The sequence below is a fragment of the Hypanus sabinus genome, chromosome 5 (genome assembly GCF_030144855.1).
Source record: "Hypanus sabinus isolate sHypSab1 chromosome 5, sHypSab1.hap1, whole genome shotgun sequence".
In the NCBI taxonomy this organism is placed as follows: domain Eukaryota; kingdom Metazoa; phylum Chordata; class Chondrichthyes; order Myliobatiformes; family Dasyatidae; genus Hypanus; species Hypanus sabinus.
In genome coordinates, this window is record NC_082710.1 from 73682068 (window position 1) to 73704243 (window position 22176).

General features: G+C 42.2%; 1 protein-coding gene across 1 annotated transcript in view; it reads right to left on the bottom strand.

Moving 5' to 3' along the window:
- The window catches only part of LOC132394761 (paladin-like), a gene marked incomplete at its 5' end in the record, with an annotated part of 332204 nt that overhangs the window by 282665 nt on the left and 27363 nt on the right, over positions 1–22176 (bottom strand). The window contains 3 exons of the mRNA XM_059971170.1: positions 4574–4741; positions 15856–15931; positions 18876–19036. Of these exons, the coding sequence (XP_059827153.1) occupies positions 4574–4741; positions 15856–15931; positions 18876–19036 (405 nt within the window). The remainder of the gene's footprint in view (positions 1–4573; positions 4742–15855; positions 15932–18875; positions 19037–22176) is intronic.

Below are 22176 nucleotides of genomic sequence, written 5' to 3' on the forward strand. Positions count from 1 at the left end.
ATGGTTTTCAAGGGATATTGGAAATTTGGTTAGGAAAAAGAGAGATATATACAATAAATATAGGCAACATGGAGTAAATTAGGTGCTCGAGGAATATAAAGAATGTAAGAAGAATCTTAAGAAAGAAATAAGAAAAGGTTAAAGAAGATACAAGGTTGCTTTGGCAAGTAAGGTGAAAATAAATCCAAAGGGTTTCTACAGTTATATTAATAGCAAAAGGACAGTGAGGGACAAAATTGGTACCTTAAAGAATCAGAGTGGAGCTGTGTGTGGAGCCAAAAGAGATGGGGGAGATTTTGAACAATTTATTTTCTTTGGTATTCACTAAGGAGAAGGATATTGAATTGTGTAAGGTAAGGAAAACAAGTACGGAAGTTATGGAAACTATGATGATTAAAGAAGAGGAAGTACTGGCGCTTTTAAGGAATATAAAAGTGGATAAATCTCCAGATCCTGATAGGATATTCCCTAGGACCTTGCGGGAAGTTGGTGTAGAAATAGCAGGGGCTCTGACAGAAATATTTCAAATGTCATTAGAAACAGGGATGGTGCCGGAGTATTGACATATTGCTCATGTGGTTCCATTGTTTATAAAGGGTTCTAAGAGTAAACCTAGCAATTATAGGCCTGTCTGTTTGACATCAGTGGTGGATAAATTAATGGAAAGTATTCTTAGAGATGATGTATATAATTATCTGGATAGACAGGATCTGATTAGGAACAGTCAGCATGGGTTTGTGAGTATAAGGTCATGTTTGACAAATATTATTGAATTTTTTGAAGAGGTTACGAGGAAAGTTGATAAGGGTAAAGCAGCGGATGTTGTCTATATGGACTTCAGTAAGGCCTTTGACAAGGTTCCGCATGGAAGGTTAGTTAGGAAGGTTCAATCGTTAGATATTAATATTGAAGTAGTAAAATGGATTCAACAGTAGATGGGAGATACCAGAGAGTAGTGGTGGATAACTGTTTGTCAGGTTGGAGGCTGGTGACTAGTGGTGTATCTCAGGGATCTGTACTGGGTCCAATGTTGTTTGCCATTTACATTAATGATCTGGATGATGGGGTGGTAAATTGGATTAGTAAGAATGCAGGTGAAACTAAGGTAGGTGGTGTTGTGGATAATGAAGTAGGTTTTCAAAGTTTGCAGAGAGATTTAGGTCCGTTAGAAGAGTGGGCTGAACGATGGCAGATGGAGTTTAATGCTGATAAGTGTGAGGTGCAACATTTTGGTAGGAATAATCCAAATAGGACATACATGGTAAATGGTAGGGCATTGAAGAATGAAGCAGAACAGAGTGATCTAGGAATAATGGTGCATAGTTCCCTGAAGGTGGAATCTCATGTGGATAGGGTGGTGAAGAAAGCTTTTGGTATGTTGGCCTTTATAAATCAGAGAATTGAGTCGGGATGTAATGTTAAAATTGTACAAGGCATTGTTAAGACCGAATTTGGAGTATTGTGTACAGTTCTGTTCACCAAATTATAGGAAAGATGTCAACAAAATAGAGAGAGTGCAGAGAAGATTTATTAGAATGTTACCTGGTTCTCAGCACCTAAGTTACAGGGAAAGGTTGAACAAGTTAGGTCTTTATTCTTTGGAGCATAGAAGGTTGAGGGGGGACTTGATAGAGGTATTTAAAATTATGAGGGGAATAGATAGAGTTGACATGGATAGGCTTTTTCTATTGAGAGTAGTGGAGATTCAAACAAGAGGACTTGAGTTGAGAGTTATGGGGCAAAAGTTTAAAGGTAACATGAGGAGGAATTTCTTTACTCGGAGAGTGGAACGAGCTTCCCGTAGAAGTGGTAGAGGCAGGTTCGGTATTGTCATTTAAAGTAAAATTGGATAGGTATATGGACAGGAAAGGAATAGAGGGTTATGGGCTGAGTGCTGGTCAGTGGGGCTAGGTGAGAGTAAGCATTTGGCATGGACTAGAAGGGCTGAGATGGCCTGTTTCCATTGTTATATGGTTAACTCTGTTCTCAGAGAATACCCTTCTATTCTGATGCTGTATCATTTGGTCCTAGACTCTCCCACCATAGAAACATGCTCTCCACTCTATCTGTATGCTCTGGTCTGAAACTCTCCCACCATAGAAACATCCTTTCCACACCCACTTTATGAAGGCTTTTCACCATTTAATAGGTTTCACTTAGGTCACCGCTCATTCTTCTGAACTGTAGTGAATACAGGTCCAGACCCATCAAACACTTTTCATATGACAAACTATTCACTCCTGGAATAATTTTCATGAAACTCGTTTGAACTTTCTCCAGTGCCAGCACACCCTTTCTAGAAAAGTGAGGCCTCACCGGTGCTTTACAAAGCCTCACCATTATATCCTTGCTTTTATATTCTCATCCTCTCAACATCCATGCTAACATTGCATTTGACTTCTTCACCATCGAATCAACCTGCCAACTAACCTTTAGGGAAACCTAAAGTAGGACTCAGGTGTCCCTTTATGCCTCAGAGTTTTGAATTTTCTCTCCATTTAGAAAATAATCTATCCTTTCATTTTCTCTGCGAAAGTGCATGACTATGCATTTCCTCAAACCATATTCCATCAGCCATTTCTTTGCCCATTCTCTGCATCTATTCAAGTTCTTCTGTAGCCTCTCTATTTCCTCAAATCTACCTGAGCCTCCACCTATTTTTGTATCATCTACCAACTTTGCAACAAAGCCATCAATTCTGTTATCCAAGTCACTGACATATAACAAAAAAAAGGTGTTCCCAACATAGCTCCCGTTGTGGAATGCCACTAGTCACTGTTAGCCAACTAGAAAATGCTCCCTTTATTCTCACTCTTTGTCTCTGCTTTATCCATGTTAGTATCTTTCCTGTAATACCAAGGGCTCTTAACTTGTTAGAAATCCAAGTACACAACTTTAGTCAATTCTTCGTCTATCCTGGTTGCTATTTCTTTAAGGAATTCCAACAGATTTGTCAGGCTAGCTTTTTCCTTGACGAAACCACGCTGACTACAGCTTATTTTATTAAGAGCCTCCCAGTATCCCGAAACCATATAGTTAACAATAGATTCTAACACCTTCCTAACCACTGAGGTCAGATTAACTGACCTATAATTTCCTTTCCTCTTCCTCTCTCCCGTCCTGAAGAGTGGAGTTACATTTGCAATTTTCCAGTCTTCCAGAACCATTCTAGAATGTGGTGATGCTTAAAAGATCATTACTAATGTCTTCACAAACTCTTCAGCTACCTCTTTTCAAATCCTGGGGTATACATCATCTGGTCCAGGTGACTTATCTGCCTTCAGACCTTCCTCTTGAAACCCTGCACTCTATTATGTCTAAAACAGGGGTTCCACAGACCGCCCCAGTTAATGGTGGGAGTCCATGGCATAAAAATGGTTGGGTGGTCTGAAACAACAAAACCACGGAATACGACGTGCTAGTCCTGTCCCTCCTGCAACCAACGCTCACAAATGGCTGGCTACAATGCTATCATTTCACAAGCTCCCTAGCCACATGTTAAACCGTATTATCTTCCTATTTCTGACTTCACTAGCACGTCATGGGTAGCAATCCCAAGACCGCAACCCTGGATGTCCTGTCCTTTAACTTACTTTGCAACTATATAGGACCCTGGTCAGACCCCACTTGGAGTACTGTGCTCAGTTCTAATCGCCTCACTACACGAAGGATGTGAAAGCCATAGAAAGGGTGCAGAGGAGATTTACAAGGATGCTGCCTGAATTGGGGAGCATGGCTTATGAGAGAACTTGAGTGAACTCGGCCTTTTCTCCTTGGAGCGACAGAGGATGAGAGGTGACCTTATAGAGGTGTATAAGACGATGAGAGGCATTGATCATATGGATAGTCAGAGGCCTTTTCCCAGGGCTGAAATGGTTGCCACAAGAAGACATAGGTTTAAGGTTCTGAGGAGTAGGTACAGAGGAGATGTCAGGGTTAAGTTTTTTACTCAGAGAGTGGTGAGTGTGTGGAATGGGCTGCCATGGAATGGGTGGAAGCTGATACAATAAGGTCTTTTAAGAGACTTTTGGATAGGTACATGGAGCTTAGAAAAATAGAGGGTTATGGGTAAGCCTGGTAATTTTTAAGGTAGGGACATGTTTGGCACAACTTTGTGGGCCGAAGGGCCTGTATTGTGCTGTATGTTTTCTATGTTTCTATGCTAGTCCTTGTCACCCCTCCTACCCATGTAATTGTTACCAACATGGGCCATAACCTCTGGTTGCTCACCCTCTGACTTAAGAATGCCATGACCTTGATCTGAGATATTCCTGACCCTGGCACCTGGGAGGCAATATACCATCCAGGAATCTTCATCCACAGAACCTTTTGTCTGTTCACCCAACCACTGAATCCTCCATCACTGCAACCCACCTCTTCTCACCCCTTCTCTTCTGAGTCACAGGCTGGACAGTGCCAGAGACCTGACCGGTGGGGCTTTCCTCTGCTAGGTCATACCCTCCAACAGTATACAAAGCAGTATAGCTGTTACTGGGGGGAGCAGCCACAGGGCAGCACTGGCTGCCTATCCCCTTCCCACCCTGACAGTCACCCAGTTACTTATGCTCTGTACCTTGGGTGTAACTACCTTCTTGTATGTCCTGTTGATCAACCCCACAGCCTCTCTAATGATCCGGAGTTCATTCAGCTCCAGCTGCTTGACACAGAGAGTAAGAAGCTGTAGCTGAATGCACTTCTTGCCGGTGTAAACATCAGGAACACTGAAGATCTCCCTGCTTTCCTATATCCAACAACAGGAGCATTTCACTATCCTGGCTGGCATCAAAAAGTGCTCTAACTGTGAATGAGAAAGAAAGAAAAAAATTTTTAAAAATCTACCAACAGCCTCAGTCTCTCTTTGCCTCTATGAGCAAATCCAAAACTCTGACACTGGCCCACTTTCACAAAGTTTGCTCCACTTAAACCTAACTTTCCCTTGGACCTTGCCAAGGGCCTGATTACGCACACTCCAGCTGTTCCTATTGATGTGTGGTGAGCAGAATGTCCCAGGTGCCCCTGCTCACTTCTTCCGAAATCTCGCATTTGCTATGCACACTCCATCTCCTAGTGATGTGTGGCACGTGGAATTGTAGAGGACTGTAATGGACTATTCATACATTGCCCGCATCCGAGTGTTCACATTAGGGTTACATTCTTCTTTCTTTACCATGCAAGTGCCTGTCTAAACTTAACTTAAATGTAACAATTGCATCTGTTTATACCTGCCTTTACAGGCAAGTACCAGATACCAGCCCCCCTCTATCTGAAAATTATTTCTCTCAGATCCTCTTTAAAACTCCTTCCTCTCATCTTAAACCTATCCCCCTTTGTTTTTGATATCAGTGCCCCGCAGAAAATGTAGACCATAGAACTCTACAGCACAGTACAGGCTCATCGGCCCACAATCTTCTGCCAACTTTTAAACTACTCTGAGATCAATCTAACCCTTCCTTCCTACATAGCTCTCTATTTTTCTATCACTCTCATGCCTGTCTAAGAAATTCCTAAATGTTCCTAAAGTATCTACCTCTAACACCACCGCTAGCAGGGTGCTCCATGCACTACCACTCTGTGTAAAAGAACTTACCTCTGACATCTCATCTACACATTTCTTTAGCTACTTAGCCCTGGAAAAAATGTTCCTTGCTATCTACTGTATCTGTGTCTCTTATAATCTTGTACACCTCTATCAAGTCATCTCTCATTCTCTTTCACTCTAGAGAGAAAAGCCCTAGCTCACTCAACCAATCCTCACAAGACATGCTCTTTAATCTAGGCACTTCCTGGTAGATATCTTCTGCAATCTCTCTAAAGCTTCCACATTCTTCCTATAATAAGGTGACCAGAACTGAACACAATGTTCCAAGTAAGGTCTAACCAGAGTTTTACAGATCTGCAACATTACCTCATGGCTCTTAAACTCGATCCCCTGACTGACAAGGGGAAAACACTACACATTGTTAGCAACACATTCAACTTGTGTGGCAACTTTGAGGGATCTATGGATATGGACCCCAAGATCCCTCCGTTCCTTGACACGGCCAAGAATCCTGCCATTAATCCTGTCCTCTGCCTTCCAATTCAACCTTCCAAAGTGAATCACTTCACCTATCAGTCCTGATGAAGTGTCTCAGCCCAAAACGTCAACTGTACTCTTTTCCGTAGATGCTACCTGGCCCGCTGAGTTCCTCCAGCATTTCGTGTGTGTTGCTTGGATTTCCAGCATCTGCAAATTTTCTCCTGTTTACGAATGTCCAACTGTAACCTATTACAACCTTCCACATTCCACATCATTCACAACTTCACCAATATTCATTTCATCCTCAAACTTACTCACCCATCCTTCCACTTCCTCATCCAAGTCATTTATGAAAATCCCAAAGTGCAGGGCCTCCAGCTAGAATATGCTCCAGCTACTTTGATCTTGTGCAGTACCACCCCCCCACCCCCAAAACAGACAGTGATACAGCCTGTTAGATGCTCTCCATGGTACATCTGTAGAGTGTGTTGATTGTCATCACCGCCATTCATAATGTTGGGTTTCACTTTGTAGGAAGTAGTGGCCAGCAAACCCTGTCGCATGTTTCTTCTTTAATCGTTGATTGGTCCTACTTTCACTCTAGTCATTCTCCTGTTCTTCACATATCTGTAGTAGACCTTGGGGATACCTTAATGCTATTCACCAAGGCCCTTTCATGCCCCCTTCTAGCTCTCCTAAGTCCATTCTTCAGCTCCTTCCTGGCTATCTTGTAACTCTGGATGGAGCCTTGTCTGATCCTGGCTTCCTAAACCTTAAGTAAACTTCTTTCGCCATTTTGACTAGATATTGCACAAGTCTTGTCAGCTATTGTTCCTTCACCCTGGTAGGGCAGATGTTGACTAGCCACCCTCTCTAAGCCTCTGATAACTTTACATACCTTACCTGCCTCCTTCACATTCAGGGAGAACAAACTCAACCTATCCAGTCTCAGCCCATAAGTAAAATCCTCTAATAGAGGCAATATCCTGCTGGATTTCCTTTGTGCAGGAGAGAATGCAATCACTTACAACTCTCTATTGTAACACGCACAAAATGCTGGTGGAACTCAGCAGGTCAGGCAACATCTATGGAAATGAATAAACAGTCGATGTCTTGGTCTGAAACATCGACTGTATACTCATTTCTATAGATGCTGCCTGATCCATTGAATTCCACCAGCATTTTAGACCATACGTCCATAAGACATAGGAGCAGAATTAGACCATTTGGCCCATCAAGTCTGCTTCACTATGGCTGATCCTTTCTCCCCCTCCTCAATCCCATTTCCCAGCCTTCTCCCTGTAACCTTTGATGTCATGTCCAAACAAGAACCTATCAATCTCTGCCTTAAAGCAATGTTAGCATTTATTTCAAGAGGTCCAGAATACAAGAGCAAAGATGTGATGCTGAGGCTTTATAAGGCACTAGTGAGGCCTCACCTTGAGTATTGTGAACAGTTTTGGGTCCCTCATCTTAGAAAAGATGTGCTGGCATTGGAGAGGATCCAGAAGAGGATCACAAGGATGATTCCAGAAATGAAAGGTTTGTGACCTCTGGGTCTGTACTCGCTGGAATTTAGAAGGATGAGGGGACATCTGATTGATACCTTTCAGATGTTAAAAGCCTTAGAGAGAATAGATGTGGAAAGGATGTTTTCTATGATGGGCTAGTCTAGGACAAGAACGCACAGCCTCAGAATAGAGGGGTGTCCATTTAAACACACCCAATGATCTGGACTCAGTTCTCTGTGGTAACAAATTGCACAAATTTACCACCCTCTGGCTAAAGAAATGTTTCTGTATCTCTATTTTAAATGGACACATCCTTTCCACATCTATTCTCTCTAGGACTTTTAACATCTGAAAAGTATCAATCAGATGCCCCCACATCCTTCTAAATTTCAGCGAGTACAGACCCAGAGGTAACAAACCTTTCATTCCTGGAATCATCCTCGAGAGCCTCCTCTCCAATGGCAGCACATCTTTTCTAGGATGAGGGACCCAAAACTGTTCACAATACTCAAGGTGGGGCCTCACCAGTGCCTTATAAAGCCTCAGCATCACATCCTTGCTCTTGTATTCTAGACCTCTTGAAATGAATGCTAACATGGCATTTGCCTTCATCACTACTGACTCTAGCTGTAAGTTAACCTTTAGGGTGTTCTGCACAAGGACTCCCAAGTCCCTTTACATCTCAGATTTTTGGATTTTCTTCCTGCTTAGAAAGTAAACTGTGCATTTAGTTCTACCATCAAAAAGCATGACCATGCATTTTCCAACATTGTATTTCATTTGCCAATTTCTTGCCCATTCTCTTAATCTGTCTAAGTCCTTCTGCAGCCTACCTGTTTCCTCAACACTACCTGCCCCTCCACCAATCTTCGTATCATCTGCAAACTTGGCAACAAAGCATTCTATTTATATTTATATCATCTGAATCATTCATATACAGCATTAAAAAGAAGCGGTCCCAACACCAACCCCTGCGGAACACCACTAGTTACTGGCAGCCACCCAGAAAAGGATCCTTTTATTCCCACTGGCTGCCTCCTACCAGTCAGCCAATGCTCTAACCATGTTAATAACTTCCTGTAATACCATGGGCTCTTAACTTGGTAAGCACCTTTTCAAAGGCCTTCTGAAGGTCCAAATATACAACATCCACTACAACCCCTTTATCCATCCCATATGTCATCTCCTCAAAGAAATCCAACAGGTTCATCTGGCAAGATTTTCCCTAAAAGAAACCATGCTGACTTTGTTCTTTCTTGTCCTGTGTCACCAAGTATTCCATCACCTCATCCTTAACAATTCACTCAATCGTCCCAACAACTGAGGTCAGGCTAACTGGTCTATGATTTACTTTCTGCTGCCTTCTTCCTTTCTTAAAGAGTGGAGTAACTTTTGCAATTTTTCAGTCCCCTGCCAGAGTCCAATGATTTTTGAAAGATCATTACTAATGCCTCCACAAACTCTAACGCTACCTCTTTCAGAACCCTAGGGTACAGTTCACTTGGTCCAAATGACATATGTACCCTTAGGTCTTTCAGTTTTTTGAGCAACTTCTCTCTTGTAATAGTAACTGCATTCACTTCTCTTCCCTCACACCCTTCAACAACTGGGAGACTGCTTGCATCCTCCACAGTGAAGACGGATTAAAAATACTCATTTAGTTCATCTACCATCTCCTTGTCCCTGCTATTATTTCTCCAGCCTCATTTTCTAGTGGTTCTATATCCACTCTCATCTATCTTTTATTTTTTACATACTTGAAAAAGCTTTTACTATCCATTTTGATGTTGCTTTCACATTTCATGTTTTCCCTCCTAATGATTCTTTTAGTTGCTCTCTGCAGGGTTTTAAAAGCTTCCCAATCCCTTGTCTTCTCAGCAGGCCAGGCAGCATCTATAGGGAGAAGTGCTGTTGACGTTTCAGGCCGAGACCCTTCGTCAGGACTAACCGAAAGGAAAGATAGTAAAAGATTTGAAAGTAGTGGGGGGAGGGGGAAATGCGAAATGATAGAAGAAGACCGGAGGGAATGGGATGAAGCTAAGAGCTGGAAAGGTGATTGGCGAAAGTGATACAGAGCTGGAGAAAGGAAAGGATCATGGTACGGGAAGACTCTGGAGAAAGAAAGGAGGTGGGGGGGAACACCAGAGGGAGATGGAGAACAGGCAAACAACTAAAAATGTCAGGGATGCGGTAAGAAGGGGAGGAGGGGCATTAACAGAAGTTAGTGAAGTCAATGCTTATGCCATCAGGTTGGAGGCTACCCAGCCGGTATATAAGGTGTTGTTCCTCCAACCTGAGTTTGGATTCATTTTGACAATAGAGGAGGCCATGGATAGACATATTAGAATGGGAATGGGACTGGCTGGGTAGCCTCCAACCTGATGGCATGAACATTCACTTCTCTAACTTCTGTTAATGCCCCTCCTCCCCTTCTTACCCCATCCCTGACATCTTTAGTTGTTTGCCTGTTCTCCATCTCCCTCTGGTGTTTCTGCACCCCCACCTTTCTCCCGAGGCCTCCTGCCCCATGATCCTTTCCCTTCTCCAGCTCTATCACTTTCACCAATCACCTTTCCAGCTCTTAGCTTCATCCCACCCCCTCCGGTCTTCTCCTATCATTTCGCATTTCCCCCTCCCCCCACTACTTTCAAATCTCTTACTATCTTTCCTTTTGGTTAGTCCTGACGAAGGATCTCGGCCCGAAACATCGACGGCGCTTCTCCCTATAGATGCTGCCTGGCCTGCTGCGTTCCACCAGCATTTTGTGTGTGTTGCTGTTTGAATTTCCAGCATCTGCAGATTTCCTCATGTTTCCCGTCTCCTCATTAATTTTTGCTTTGTTGCATGCCCTCTCTTTTGCTTTTACATCAGCTTTGACTTCCTGTGTCAGCCATAGTTTACTATTTTGCCTTTTGAATATTTCTTTGTATTTATAATACATCTGTCCTGCACCTTCCTGAATTTTCCCAGAATTTTCTCAGAAATCACCTTATTGAATTTTTTGAAGAAGTTACGAGGAATGTTGACAAGGGTAAGGCAGTGGATGTAGTCTATATGGACTTCAGCAAAGCCTTTGACAAAGTTCCACATGGAAGGTTAGTTAAGAAGGTTCAGTCGTTAGGTATTAATGCTGGAGTAATAAAATGGATTCAACAGTGGCTAGATGGGAGATGCCAGAGAGTAGTGGTGGATAATTGTTTATCGGGATGGAGGCCGGTGACTAGCGGGGTGCCTCAGGGATCTGTTTTGGGCCCAATGTTGTTTGTAATATACATAAATGATCTGGATGATGGGGTGGTAAATTGGATTTGTAAGTATGCCGATGATACTAAGGTAGGAGGTGTTGTGGATAATGAGGTGGGTTTTCAAAGCTTGCAGGGAGATTTATGCCGGTTAGAAGAATGGGCTGAACGTTGGCAGATGGTGTTTAATGCTGAGAAGTGTGAGGTTCTACATTTTGGCAGGAATAATCCAAATAGAACATACAGGGTAAATGGTAGGGCATTGAGGAATGCAGAGGAACAGAGAGATCTAGGAATAACAGTGCATAGTTCCCTGAAGGTGGAGTCTCATGTAGATAGGGTGGTGAAGAAGGCTTTTGGAACGCTGGCTTTTATAAATCAAAGCATTGAGTACAGAAGTTGGGATATAATGTTAAAATTGTACAAGGCATTGGTAAGGCCAAATTTGGAATATTGTGTTCAGTTCTGGTCACCGAATTATAGGAAAGATATCAATAAATTAGAGAGAGTGCAGAGACGATTTACTAGGATGTTACCTGGGTTTCAGCACTTAAGTTACAGAGAAAGATTGAACAAGTTAGGTCTCTATTCATTGGAGCGTAGAAGGTTGAGGGGGGATTTGATTGAGGTATTTAAAATTTTGAGAGGGATAGATAGAGTTGACGTGAATAGGCTGTTTCCATTGAGAGTAGGGGAGATTCAAACGAGAGGACATGATTTGAGAGTTAGGGGGCAGAAGTTTAAGGGAAACACGAGGGGGTATTTCTTTACTCAGAGGGTGATAGCTGTGTGGAATGAGCTTCCTGTAGAAGTAGTAGAGGCCAGTTCAGTTGTGTCACTTAAGGTAAAATTGGATAGGTATATGGACAGGAAAGGAGTGGAGGGTTATGGGCTGAGTGCGGGTAGGTGGAACTAGGTGAGATTAAGAGTTCGGCATGGACTAGGAGGGCCGAGATGGCCTGTTTATGTGCTGTGATTGTTATATGTTATATGTTATTGCTGATCTGCTGTCATCCCTGCCAGCATCTCCTTCATATTTACTTTGGCCAACTCCTCTCTCGTACCACTGTACCCCACTGAATACTGCTATGTCAGACATTACTTTCTCCCTATCGAATTTCAAGTTGAACTCAATCATATTGTGATCACTGTCCCTTAAAGGTTCTTTTACTTTAAGCTCCCTAATCACCTCCAGTTCACTACATAATACCCAGTCCAGTATAGCCAATTCCCTAGTGGGCTCAATGAAAAACTCTCTAAAAGAGACCATTTCATAGGCATTCAACAACCTGACTCTCTTGAGATCCATTACCAACCTGATATTCCCAATCGACCTGCATATTGAAATCTCCCATGACGATCACTGCACTGCACTTTTGACTCAACTTTTCTATTTCCTGTTGTAATCTGTGGTCCACATTCCAGCTATTGTTGGGAGGCTTGTATATAAGTGTCATCAGGATCCTTTTACCCTTGTAGTTTCTTAATTCAACCTGCAAAGATTCACCATCTTTCGATCCTATTTAGAGTGTGTTGCTCTGTATTTCCAGCATCTGCAGGACTTTGTGTTTGTAACTTCATTGAACAGAAAGGCACAAAATATTCCAAGTACAGCCTAACAGGTATTTTGTAAGGTTGCAACTACTGTGTGCTATGCTTATCTGCAACTTCTTTAAAATCCAGAAGTCATAGAAACATAGAATAGAAAACCTACAGCACAATACAGGCCCTTCACCTCACAAAGTTGTGCAGAACATGTCCCTACCTCAGAAATTACTGGGCTTACCTATAGCCCTCTACTTTACTAAGCTCCATGTACCTATCTAAAAGCCTCTTGAAAGACACTATCATATCTGCCTTCCACACTGTTGCCGGCAGCCCATTCCACGCACTCATCACTCTGAGCAAAAAACTTACCCCTGACATCTCCTCTGTACCTACTGCCCGGCACCTTAAACCTGTCCTCTTGTGGCAACCATTTCAGCCCTGGGAAAAAGCCTCTGACTATCCACACGATCAATGCCTCTCTCATCTTATTCATCTCTATCAGGTCACCTCTCAACCTTCAATGCTCCAAGGAGAAAAGGCCAAGCTCACTCAACCTGTTTTCATAAGGGATGCACCCTAATCCAGGCAACATCCTTGAAAATCTCCTCTGCACCCTTTCTATGGCTTCCACATCCTTCTTGTAGTGAGGCGAGCAAAACTGAGCACAGTACTCCAAGTGGGTCTGACGAGGGTCCTATATAGCTGCAACATTACCTCTCAGCTCCTAAATTCAATTCCATGATTGATGAAGGCCAATACACCATACACCTTCTTAACCACAGAGTCAACCTGTGCAGCTGCTTTGAGCGTCCTATGGATTCAGACCCCAAGATCCCTCTGATCCTCCACACTGCCAAGAGTCTTACCATTAATACTATATTCTGCTATCATATTTGACCTACCAAAATGAACCACTTCACACTTACCTGGGTTGAACTCCATCTGCCACTTCTCAGCCCAGTTTTGCATCCTAACAATGTCCTGCTGTAATCTCTGATAGCCCTCCACACTATCCACAACACCTCCAACCTTTGTGTCATCAGCAAACTTACTAACCCATCCCTCCACTTCCTCATCCAGGTTATTTATAAAAATCATGAAGAGTAAGGGTCCCAGAACAGATCCCTGAGCCACTCCACTGGTGATCAACCTCCACGCAGAAGATGACCTGCTACAACCACTCTTTGCATTCCTTGGACAAGCCAGTTCTGGATCCCATTTCTCCTTACTTTCTCAATGAGCCTTGCATGGGGTACTTTATCAAATGCCTTGCTGAAATCCATATACACTGCATCTACTACTCTTCCTTCATCAATGTGTTTAGTCACATTCTCAAAAAATTCAATCAGGCTCGTAAGGCATGACCTGCCCTTTACAAAGCCATGCTGACTACTCCTAATCATATTATACCTCTCCAAACGTTCATAAATCCTGCCTCTCAGGATCTTCTCTATCAACTTACCCACCACTGAGGTAAGACTCACTGGTCTATAATTTCCTGGGCTATCTCTACTTCCTTTCTTGAATCAAGGAACAACATCTGCAACCCTCCAATCCTCAGGAACCTCTCCCATCCCCATTGATGATGCAAAGATCATTGCCAGAGGCTCAGCAATCTCCTCCCTCACCTCCCACAGTAGCCTGGGGTACATCTCATATGGTCCTGGTGACTTATCCAACTTGATATTTTCCAAAAGCTCCAGCACATCCACTTTCTTAAAATCTACATGCTCAAACTTTTCAGTCTGCTGCAAGTCATCACTACAATCACTAAGATCTTTCTCCATAGTGAATACTGAAATAAAATATTCATTAAGTAGCTCTGCTATTTCCACCAGTTCCATACACACTTTCCCATTGTCACATTTGATAGGTCCTATTCTTTCATGTCTTATCCTCTTGCTCTTCACATACTAGTAAAATGCCTTGGAGTTTTCCTTAATTCAGCCCACCAAGGCCTCCTATTGGCCCCTTCTGGCTCCCCTAATTTTCTTCTTAAGCTCGTTCCTAGTAGCCATATAATCTTATAAGTCTCTAACATTACCTAGCTCTCTGAACCTTTTGTAAGCTTTTCTTTTCGACTAGATTTATTACAGCCTTTGTACACCATGGTTCCTGTACCCTACCATAACTTCCGTCTCATTGGAATGTACCTATACAGAGCTCTACACAAATATCCCCTGAATATTTGCCACATTCCTTCCGTACTTTTCCCTGAGAACATCTGTTTCCAATTTAAGCCTCCAATTTTGTGCCTGATAGCCTCATAATTCCCCTTACTCCAATTAAACACTCTTCTAACTTGTCCATTCCTATCTCTCTCCAATGCTATTGTAAAGGAGATAGAATTATGATCACTAAAGTCTTTCGTTTTCACTTAAATGATTGCATCTCTTTTGAAAGATATTATCGAATCTGTGTTTTTATATAAGGAATTATTGGTATCAATAGAATGAAATTCAAGAGGTTCATAGAAATGTCTTCGCAAACATTATTTTGTTATACCATGTCTTTAGAGAAGTCTCGTTTGGCATTTTTGACAGGGGAGAGAAGGTCTAGCATGTGCAAAGCTAAAGCTCTCACTGTGGAGTGGTCTGCCATCCACAGCCTCACTAAGTAAAGATTTTACTAAAAAAATTTAGGGCATCTTCATTCTTCCGGCATTTGGCATAGATAATAGACCCTAACATACAATTATAGAGAAATGGAGTAACTACAGCCCTTCGGCCCATCTGATTCATACCAACCAAGGTGCCTAACTAAGCTAATCCCATAGGCTTGTGTTTGTCTCATATCACTCTAAACCATTCCTATCCTGCTTTGTTGTCATTGGGATAATGTGACCTTAATTCTATTCAGCAACAAGTCACAATATAGCAGTGAGAGTTGTGTTTACAGTGGGATTGGCAAGGTGACTACTGTGGTTAAATGGTCCCATAATGATTATATCCTGAAATAACTTGGTCTCTTGCTGAAATTTCTTAACAATACTGATATCATTTTTCTGGCTTGAATAAAAATAGCAATTTGTATTGAAGTTTTGGATTTGAATACAAGTTTTATTATTCCTCTGATACTTTTTCTATCTCACAGAAGATAAATTCTGCCATTTCTCATTTCCAACACACCTGAATATCTGAGAGGGTTTCAGTCTCCTACAGGAAATAATAGTTGGCAAGACCAAAAGCGTTCAGACTACAACATCTGGCAAGTTTCATTTTCCAGCCTGGTGTGCTTTTAGTTTTATTCACCTTGAGTCATTTGGTGAGGTTTTTAAAACCTTTTTCAGACACATCTGGTGGAATTACAATCTCTTTAATTCTTACATCATCTTGGATTGTGATCGCTTTCTGCCTGTGATATCCAGAGCAGTTTCAATCTTTTGAAACCAGAAGCATATGGTGATATTTAATCTTTCAACATCTGGTAAAGCTTTTAGCACTTTACATCTGAGACAAAGGCACTTTATATCTCTTCACACCTATTATCAGCCTTAGTGAAAACAGAGTTCATCTCACATATTCTGCTAACTTACCCTTACTGTGCTAATGAAGGCGTCAAAGTCTGCTTCTTCCAGGGTGTCAGCAACAGGCAAAGGCAATCGTTTATATCTGGGAGGGAGGAGGAACTGCTGGTTATTAATGCAAGTTATTCCAAGAATAACCCTGACTACACCCCATCAGAGGTACTCATTTTGTTTGATCCTTTCTCCATGATGCACCATCAATAACTCTCGGAGACATGACGCGAGATATAGGCTTTAATTGGCTGGAAGAAAGAACAAGCAGCAATTGACCACCGCACTACATCCTAGAGACCGAGGCCGGGGCAGTGTCTCCAATCGCCTTTATACTGGGGTCTGTGGGAGGAGCCACAGGAGCAGTCAGCGGGGGGGGGGGGGGGGGGGGGCGTGTCCAGACAGGTCTATGTAGTTCACCACACTCCCTCTCCTCTCTAAAATTTAAACCTTACTTGTTATCTTACTTAGTTCTGACAACAGGTTCTCAACCTGAAACAAAGCCTTTTCCTCTTTCCACTATTGCTGCCTAATAGTTGGGTCTGCCCAGAATCTTCTGTTGTTAGTGATTATTAACCTAGTTAAATTGCATTCTCTGTGCTACAAAGAGATTGAATTCAATCATAATGTGAGATGTTCTATTCGATAAAGAAAACTGGCTCTGCTGCAAAGTTCCAGCTGTCTATTGATCTTAGATTTGAAAGCTGCCACAGTCTAAGGATCTGGAATTCTTGAAGAGACCGTTTCAGATTTCAGCTATTGTCCACAGCAAGAACATTGAATCCAGAAGGGAGACACAAAAGTCTGCAGGTGCTTCAAATTGGGAGCAGTACACAAAAAGCTGGAGGAATTAATGAAGTCAGGCAGCATTTATGGAGGGAGATGAACAGTTTACATTTGAAGTCAAGACCCTTCATCAGGACAATATGGAATCAATATAGCATGGAATTTTCTTTTCCTAAAAGCTGGGAACTTTATTACATCATGCAAAGAAATTGCATTCTCAATGCTCATTCCTGTTTAAGCAGGAAACTAAATACTTCTTAGATGTAGACATTTGTTTGCTAATAGGCAGACAGCCAGCAAGTACATGGCAACACACACAAAGAAACCAGCAACGAAAAACCACAATTAGATTGTGCTTTCAACTCAGGCACTGTACTGGAGTCAAACTTTGGGACCATGCTCAGGGAGGAGTTTTTTTGGATGGGCGACCAACAGAATGAAATGCAGATTTTCAGGTATACCTCGAAGCAGAAGTGAGAGGTAGAGTGGCTCAGTGAGTGAAATGTAGAGGTTAGTATCCTGGCAGTGCACAAGAGGACAACAACAGAAGTATAGTAATCTTCATAGGAAGGTGGAGATCACAAAAACAGGGAGGGAGTACAAGAATTCAAAGTTTAAAACTGAGTCATTGTCTCTTCAAAACTCAGTGTGGGCCAATCAACACCCAGTAACTGGACAGTGTGAGTTAAGATACAGGTAACAGATATTAGTAAGTTCACGTTCATGGAAGAAAGAAGCCGTTATTCATTAAGGACGCAAGTTAACAAAACAAAACAATGAATAAAGTGTCAGCAGCTGCCAACATAATGATGATGAAGTGACTAGGTGGATATGTCGCCCTCAGCTGGGAGAAACTCTGCTCAAGGACAAGAAGATACAAATAGTCAGGATCAGGCTCACTGATGGCTGCAGTTAATGGAGGTTAATGGCTGGAGTACATTGCAAGGGGACGAAGGAACAGAGTCGCTAAATTTGGGATGGGGCACAATAGGAACCAAAGATGGAAGCTTTGACTTCCCAGTCAGAGGAATGTTCTCTTTTTCTGAAGCTAAACAAATCAGTAACAGAGGCAAGATTAGGAAAGATGGTGATTAGATAGACCTGGATTCAGCAGTATACACAAAAAACTGGCGTGTTTTCAGATGAAAGGTAACTTATAGATGAGAATAGGAAGCAAAGGTTTGAGCATGGGCTACGAGAGTTCGAAAAAGAAGTCATTGTAGATGATGGATGCCAATGTCTGAATTTATAAGAATAAGACTATAAGACATAGGAGCAGAATTAGGCCATTCAGCCCATCGAGTCTGCTGCACCATTCCACCATGGCTGATCCTGGATCCCACTCAACCCCATATACCTAACTTATCACCATATCCTTTGATGCCCTGATCAATCAAGAAACTATCAACTTCCCCTTTAAACATACCCCTGGTCTTGGCCTCCACTGCAGTCTGTGGCAGAGCATTCCACAGATTCACTGCTCACTGGCTAAAAAAATTCCTCCTTACCTCTGTTCAAAAAGGTCTCCCCTCAATTTTGAGGCTGTGCCGCCTAGTTCTGGACACCTCCACCAGAAGAAACATCCTCTCCACATCCACCCTACCTAGTCCTTTCAACATTTGGTAGGTTTCAATGAGATCTTCCCCACATTCTTTATAAATTTTAGTGAGTACAGGCCCAAAGCAGCCAAATGCTTCTCATATGTTAACCCCTTCATTCTTGGAATCATCCTCGTGAACACCCACTGGACTCTCTCCAATGACAACACATCCCTTCTGAGATATGGGGCCCAAAACTATTGACAATATTCCAAGTGCGGCCTGCCCAATGTCTTAGAAAGCTTTAGCATTATCTCTTTGTATTTATATTCTCTTCTCCTTGAAATAAATGGCTCTTAATCGAACCAGGTCAGTGTGTTCCCATCCTATGAGAAGATAAAGGAGGATGTCATGGTCATCAGTTTGAAAAACAGGAGGCAGGTTTTCATGGAGCGGTCTACCATAACTACTCTGATAAAGGGTGCTCCACTGAAGTGGATATCGAACTGGCTGATTGAAGCACAGTTATACAAAATAGAGACATAAATTTGGATGGCATAAAAAGGACTTTTAGAAACAAGGGAGATTGGAGAAGGGACAGGAATTTGCAAGAACAGAGTACCTGAGTGATTGTTTTAAATTGTTGACAGTGATCCAAATCTTGTTTTAAAAATACACATTAATAAAAATAAAAATTCGTACTAATGAAAGTACCTGAAGTATGGCATTGTAAACACATAGCCTCTATAGACCTCCTCGGAGATACGAACATCTTCCACGTTCTCAATTGTCTTTGGGAGAGGCTCAGCAACAAATTGCTCTGTGCCATGATAAACAAAGTATACTTTGTTGCTCAAAACAGCAAAATCCAGCAGCTAAATGTAACAGAAAAGGAAAAACAATATTGGTATTAGCATGGGTGTTCGAAATCTGCAGATTCTGTTTGGTACTTAATAGTGTGGACTAAAAAGATCAAACAATAAATTTCAACCTCATTTACCTTTATGTATCAGGACAGAGGAAGTCATAATACAAGAATTCAAAATTATGAGGGTTTTAGACAGAAACTTTTCATTATATTAATTGCTTTACTGGGCTTTTCTTCAGAAACGGGAGCTCTTTTTGCAAGTTGGTTATCACTGAGTTTTGAGGAATGCTCCTGTTTTAATGGTTGAATCATTACGTTAATTTCAGATGCTACAAGAATGCAAAATTGACCTTAGTGTTAGGCATGAAAGTTGTCTCACAAATTGGTTTTTTAATTTATGCATTGTCTCTTTTATCTTATAACCTGAGCCTGTTAGAAAAATTGAAACATAAAGATCATACCATCAGTTTCAAGGATATGATTTTTGTAGAAGGTCTTGCTCTAAGTAAGATCTGGAATTCAATTGTAAACAAGGTGGGAGAGCAGAAACCTGATTGGATGAGGGCTATCCAATCAGGAGGGATGGACAATGGGGGCTGTATGGAAGACTGGAAGATTGCAAATGTCACTCTGCTATTTAAGAAAGGGGCAAGGAAGCAAAAAGGAAATTATAGACCTGCTAGCTTGACATCGGTGGTTGGGAAGTTGTTGGAGTCGATTGTCAAGGATGAGGTTACGGAGTACCTGGAGGCATATGACAAGATAGGCAGAACTCAGCATGGTTTCCTTAAAGGAAAATCCCGCCTGACAAACCTAATGCAATTTTTTGAGGAAATTACAAGTAGGCTAGACAAGGGAGATGCAGTGGATGTTGTGTATTTGGATTTTCAGAAGGCCTTTGACAAGGTGCTGCACATGAGGCTGCTAAACAAGATAAGAGCCCATGGAATTACGGGAAAGTTACATATGTGGATACAGTGTTAGTTGATTGGCAGGAAACAGAGAGTTGAAATAAAGGGATCCCATTCTGGTTGGCTCTATCCTCTGCTACAAACTTTGCAACAAAGCCATCAATCCCAACACAGACCATTGTGGAACACCACTAGTCACCAGCAGCCAGCCAGAAAAGACCCCCTTTATTCCCACTCTATGCCTCCTGCCAATCAACCACTGCTTTATCCATGCTAGAATTTGCCCTGTAATACTATGGGCTCATATCTAGTGATTCCTGAAAGATCATTACTAATGCCTCCACAATCTCTTCAGCCACTTTCAGAACCCTGGGCTGTACACCAACTGGTTCAGCTGACTTATCTACCTTCAGACCTTTCAGCTTCCTAAGAACCATAGGAGGCAATGAGTGGGAATAGAATGATTCTTTTTTGGGTGGCTGCCAGTGACCTGTGTTGTTCTTCAGGGGTTGGTGTTGGGACTGCTTTTTATTTTATATATCAGTGATTTAGATGATGGAATAGATGGCTTTATTGCCAGGTTTGCAGGTGATATGGAGATTGCTGGAGGGGCAGGTAGTGTTGATGAAACAGGTAGGCTGCAGAAGGACTTAGACAGATTAGGAGAATGGCCATAAGAGCTGAAAATGAAATACAATGTCGGAACATGCATTTAAAGTTACTGACCCTCTCCATCTCTCATCTGATGATTACTGGCTCATGGACCTCTGGTTTCCCTGTCCTGATGTCTACAATCAGTTTCTGCTCTGCCACAGACTACAGTGGAGGCCAAGTTCATTGGTATATTTAAGATGGAAGTTGATCGCTTCCTGATCAGTCAGGGCATCAAAGGATATGACAAGAAAGATCAGCCATGATGGAATGCTGGAGCAGGCTTGATGGGCTGAATGGCCTAATTCTACTCCTATGTCTTATGGCCTTATTGACATTGAATGAGAGGTTGTTGTTATGACACCACTCAGACAAATTGTCAATCTCCGTCCTGTATGCTGATTCATCTCCCCCTTTGAAACAGCCCACAACAGTGCTGTAATCAGCAAACTTGCATATGGAGTCGGAGCTGTACTTAGCCATACAATCGTAGGTATAATGCGAGCAGAGCAGGGGTAAGCACATAGCCCTGCAGTGCTCCTGTGTTGATGGAGATTGTGGAAGAGATGTTTTTGCCAATCCGAACTGCCTGGGGTCTACAAATGAGGAAATCCAGGATCCAAATGCACAAAGGGGTATTGAGGCCCAGGTCTTGGAGTTTACTGATTAGTCTTGAGGGGATGATGGTATTAAATGTTGAGCTGTAATCGATGAAAGAGTATCCTGATCTGTGCATCCTTACTGTCCAGATGTTCCAGGGTTGTGTGAACAGCCAACGAGATAACATCTGCTTTAGTCCTGTTGCTTCAGTTGGCGAATTGGACCAGATCCATGTCCTCATTCAGAAAGGAGCTGATATACTTCAACAACAGCCTCTCAAAACACTTCATCATTGTGGATGTAAATACTACCGGGCAATAGTCATTTAGACGCAGGTCTTCAGTATTCGACCAGATACTCCATATTGGCCAAACGCTTGCCTTGGATTCACTCTCTTGAAGGCAGGCTGTACGTCATCTTCAGACATTGAGACCAAAGGATCATAAGACCATAAGACATAGGAGCAGAATTAGGACATTTGGCCCATCGAACCTGCTCTACCATTCTATCATGGCTGATTCTGGATCCCGCTCAACCCCATACACCTGCCTTCTTACCATATGTTTTCATGATCAGGGAACTATCAACTTCCACCTTAAATATACCCATGGACTTGGCCTCCACTTCAGTCTGTGGCAGAGCATTCCACAGATTTACTATTCTTTGGCTAAAAAAAATTCTCCTTACCTGTGTTTTAAAAGGTCATCCCTCAATTTTGAGGCGTTGCCCTCTAGTTCTGGATACCCCCACCATAGGAAACATCCTCTCCACATCCATCCTATCTAGTCCTTTCAACATTCAGTAGATTTCAATGAGATCCACCCGCACTCTTCTAAATCCGAATGAGTACGGGCCCAAAGTTGCCAAACATTCCTCATATGTTAACCCCTTTCTCGTGAACCTCCTCTGGAGTCTCTCCAATGACAACACATCCTTTCTGAGACATGTTGACAATACTCCAAAAACTTACTCAAAGACTCTAACA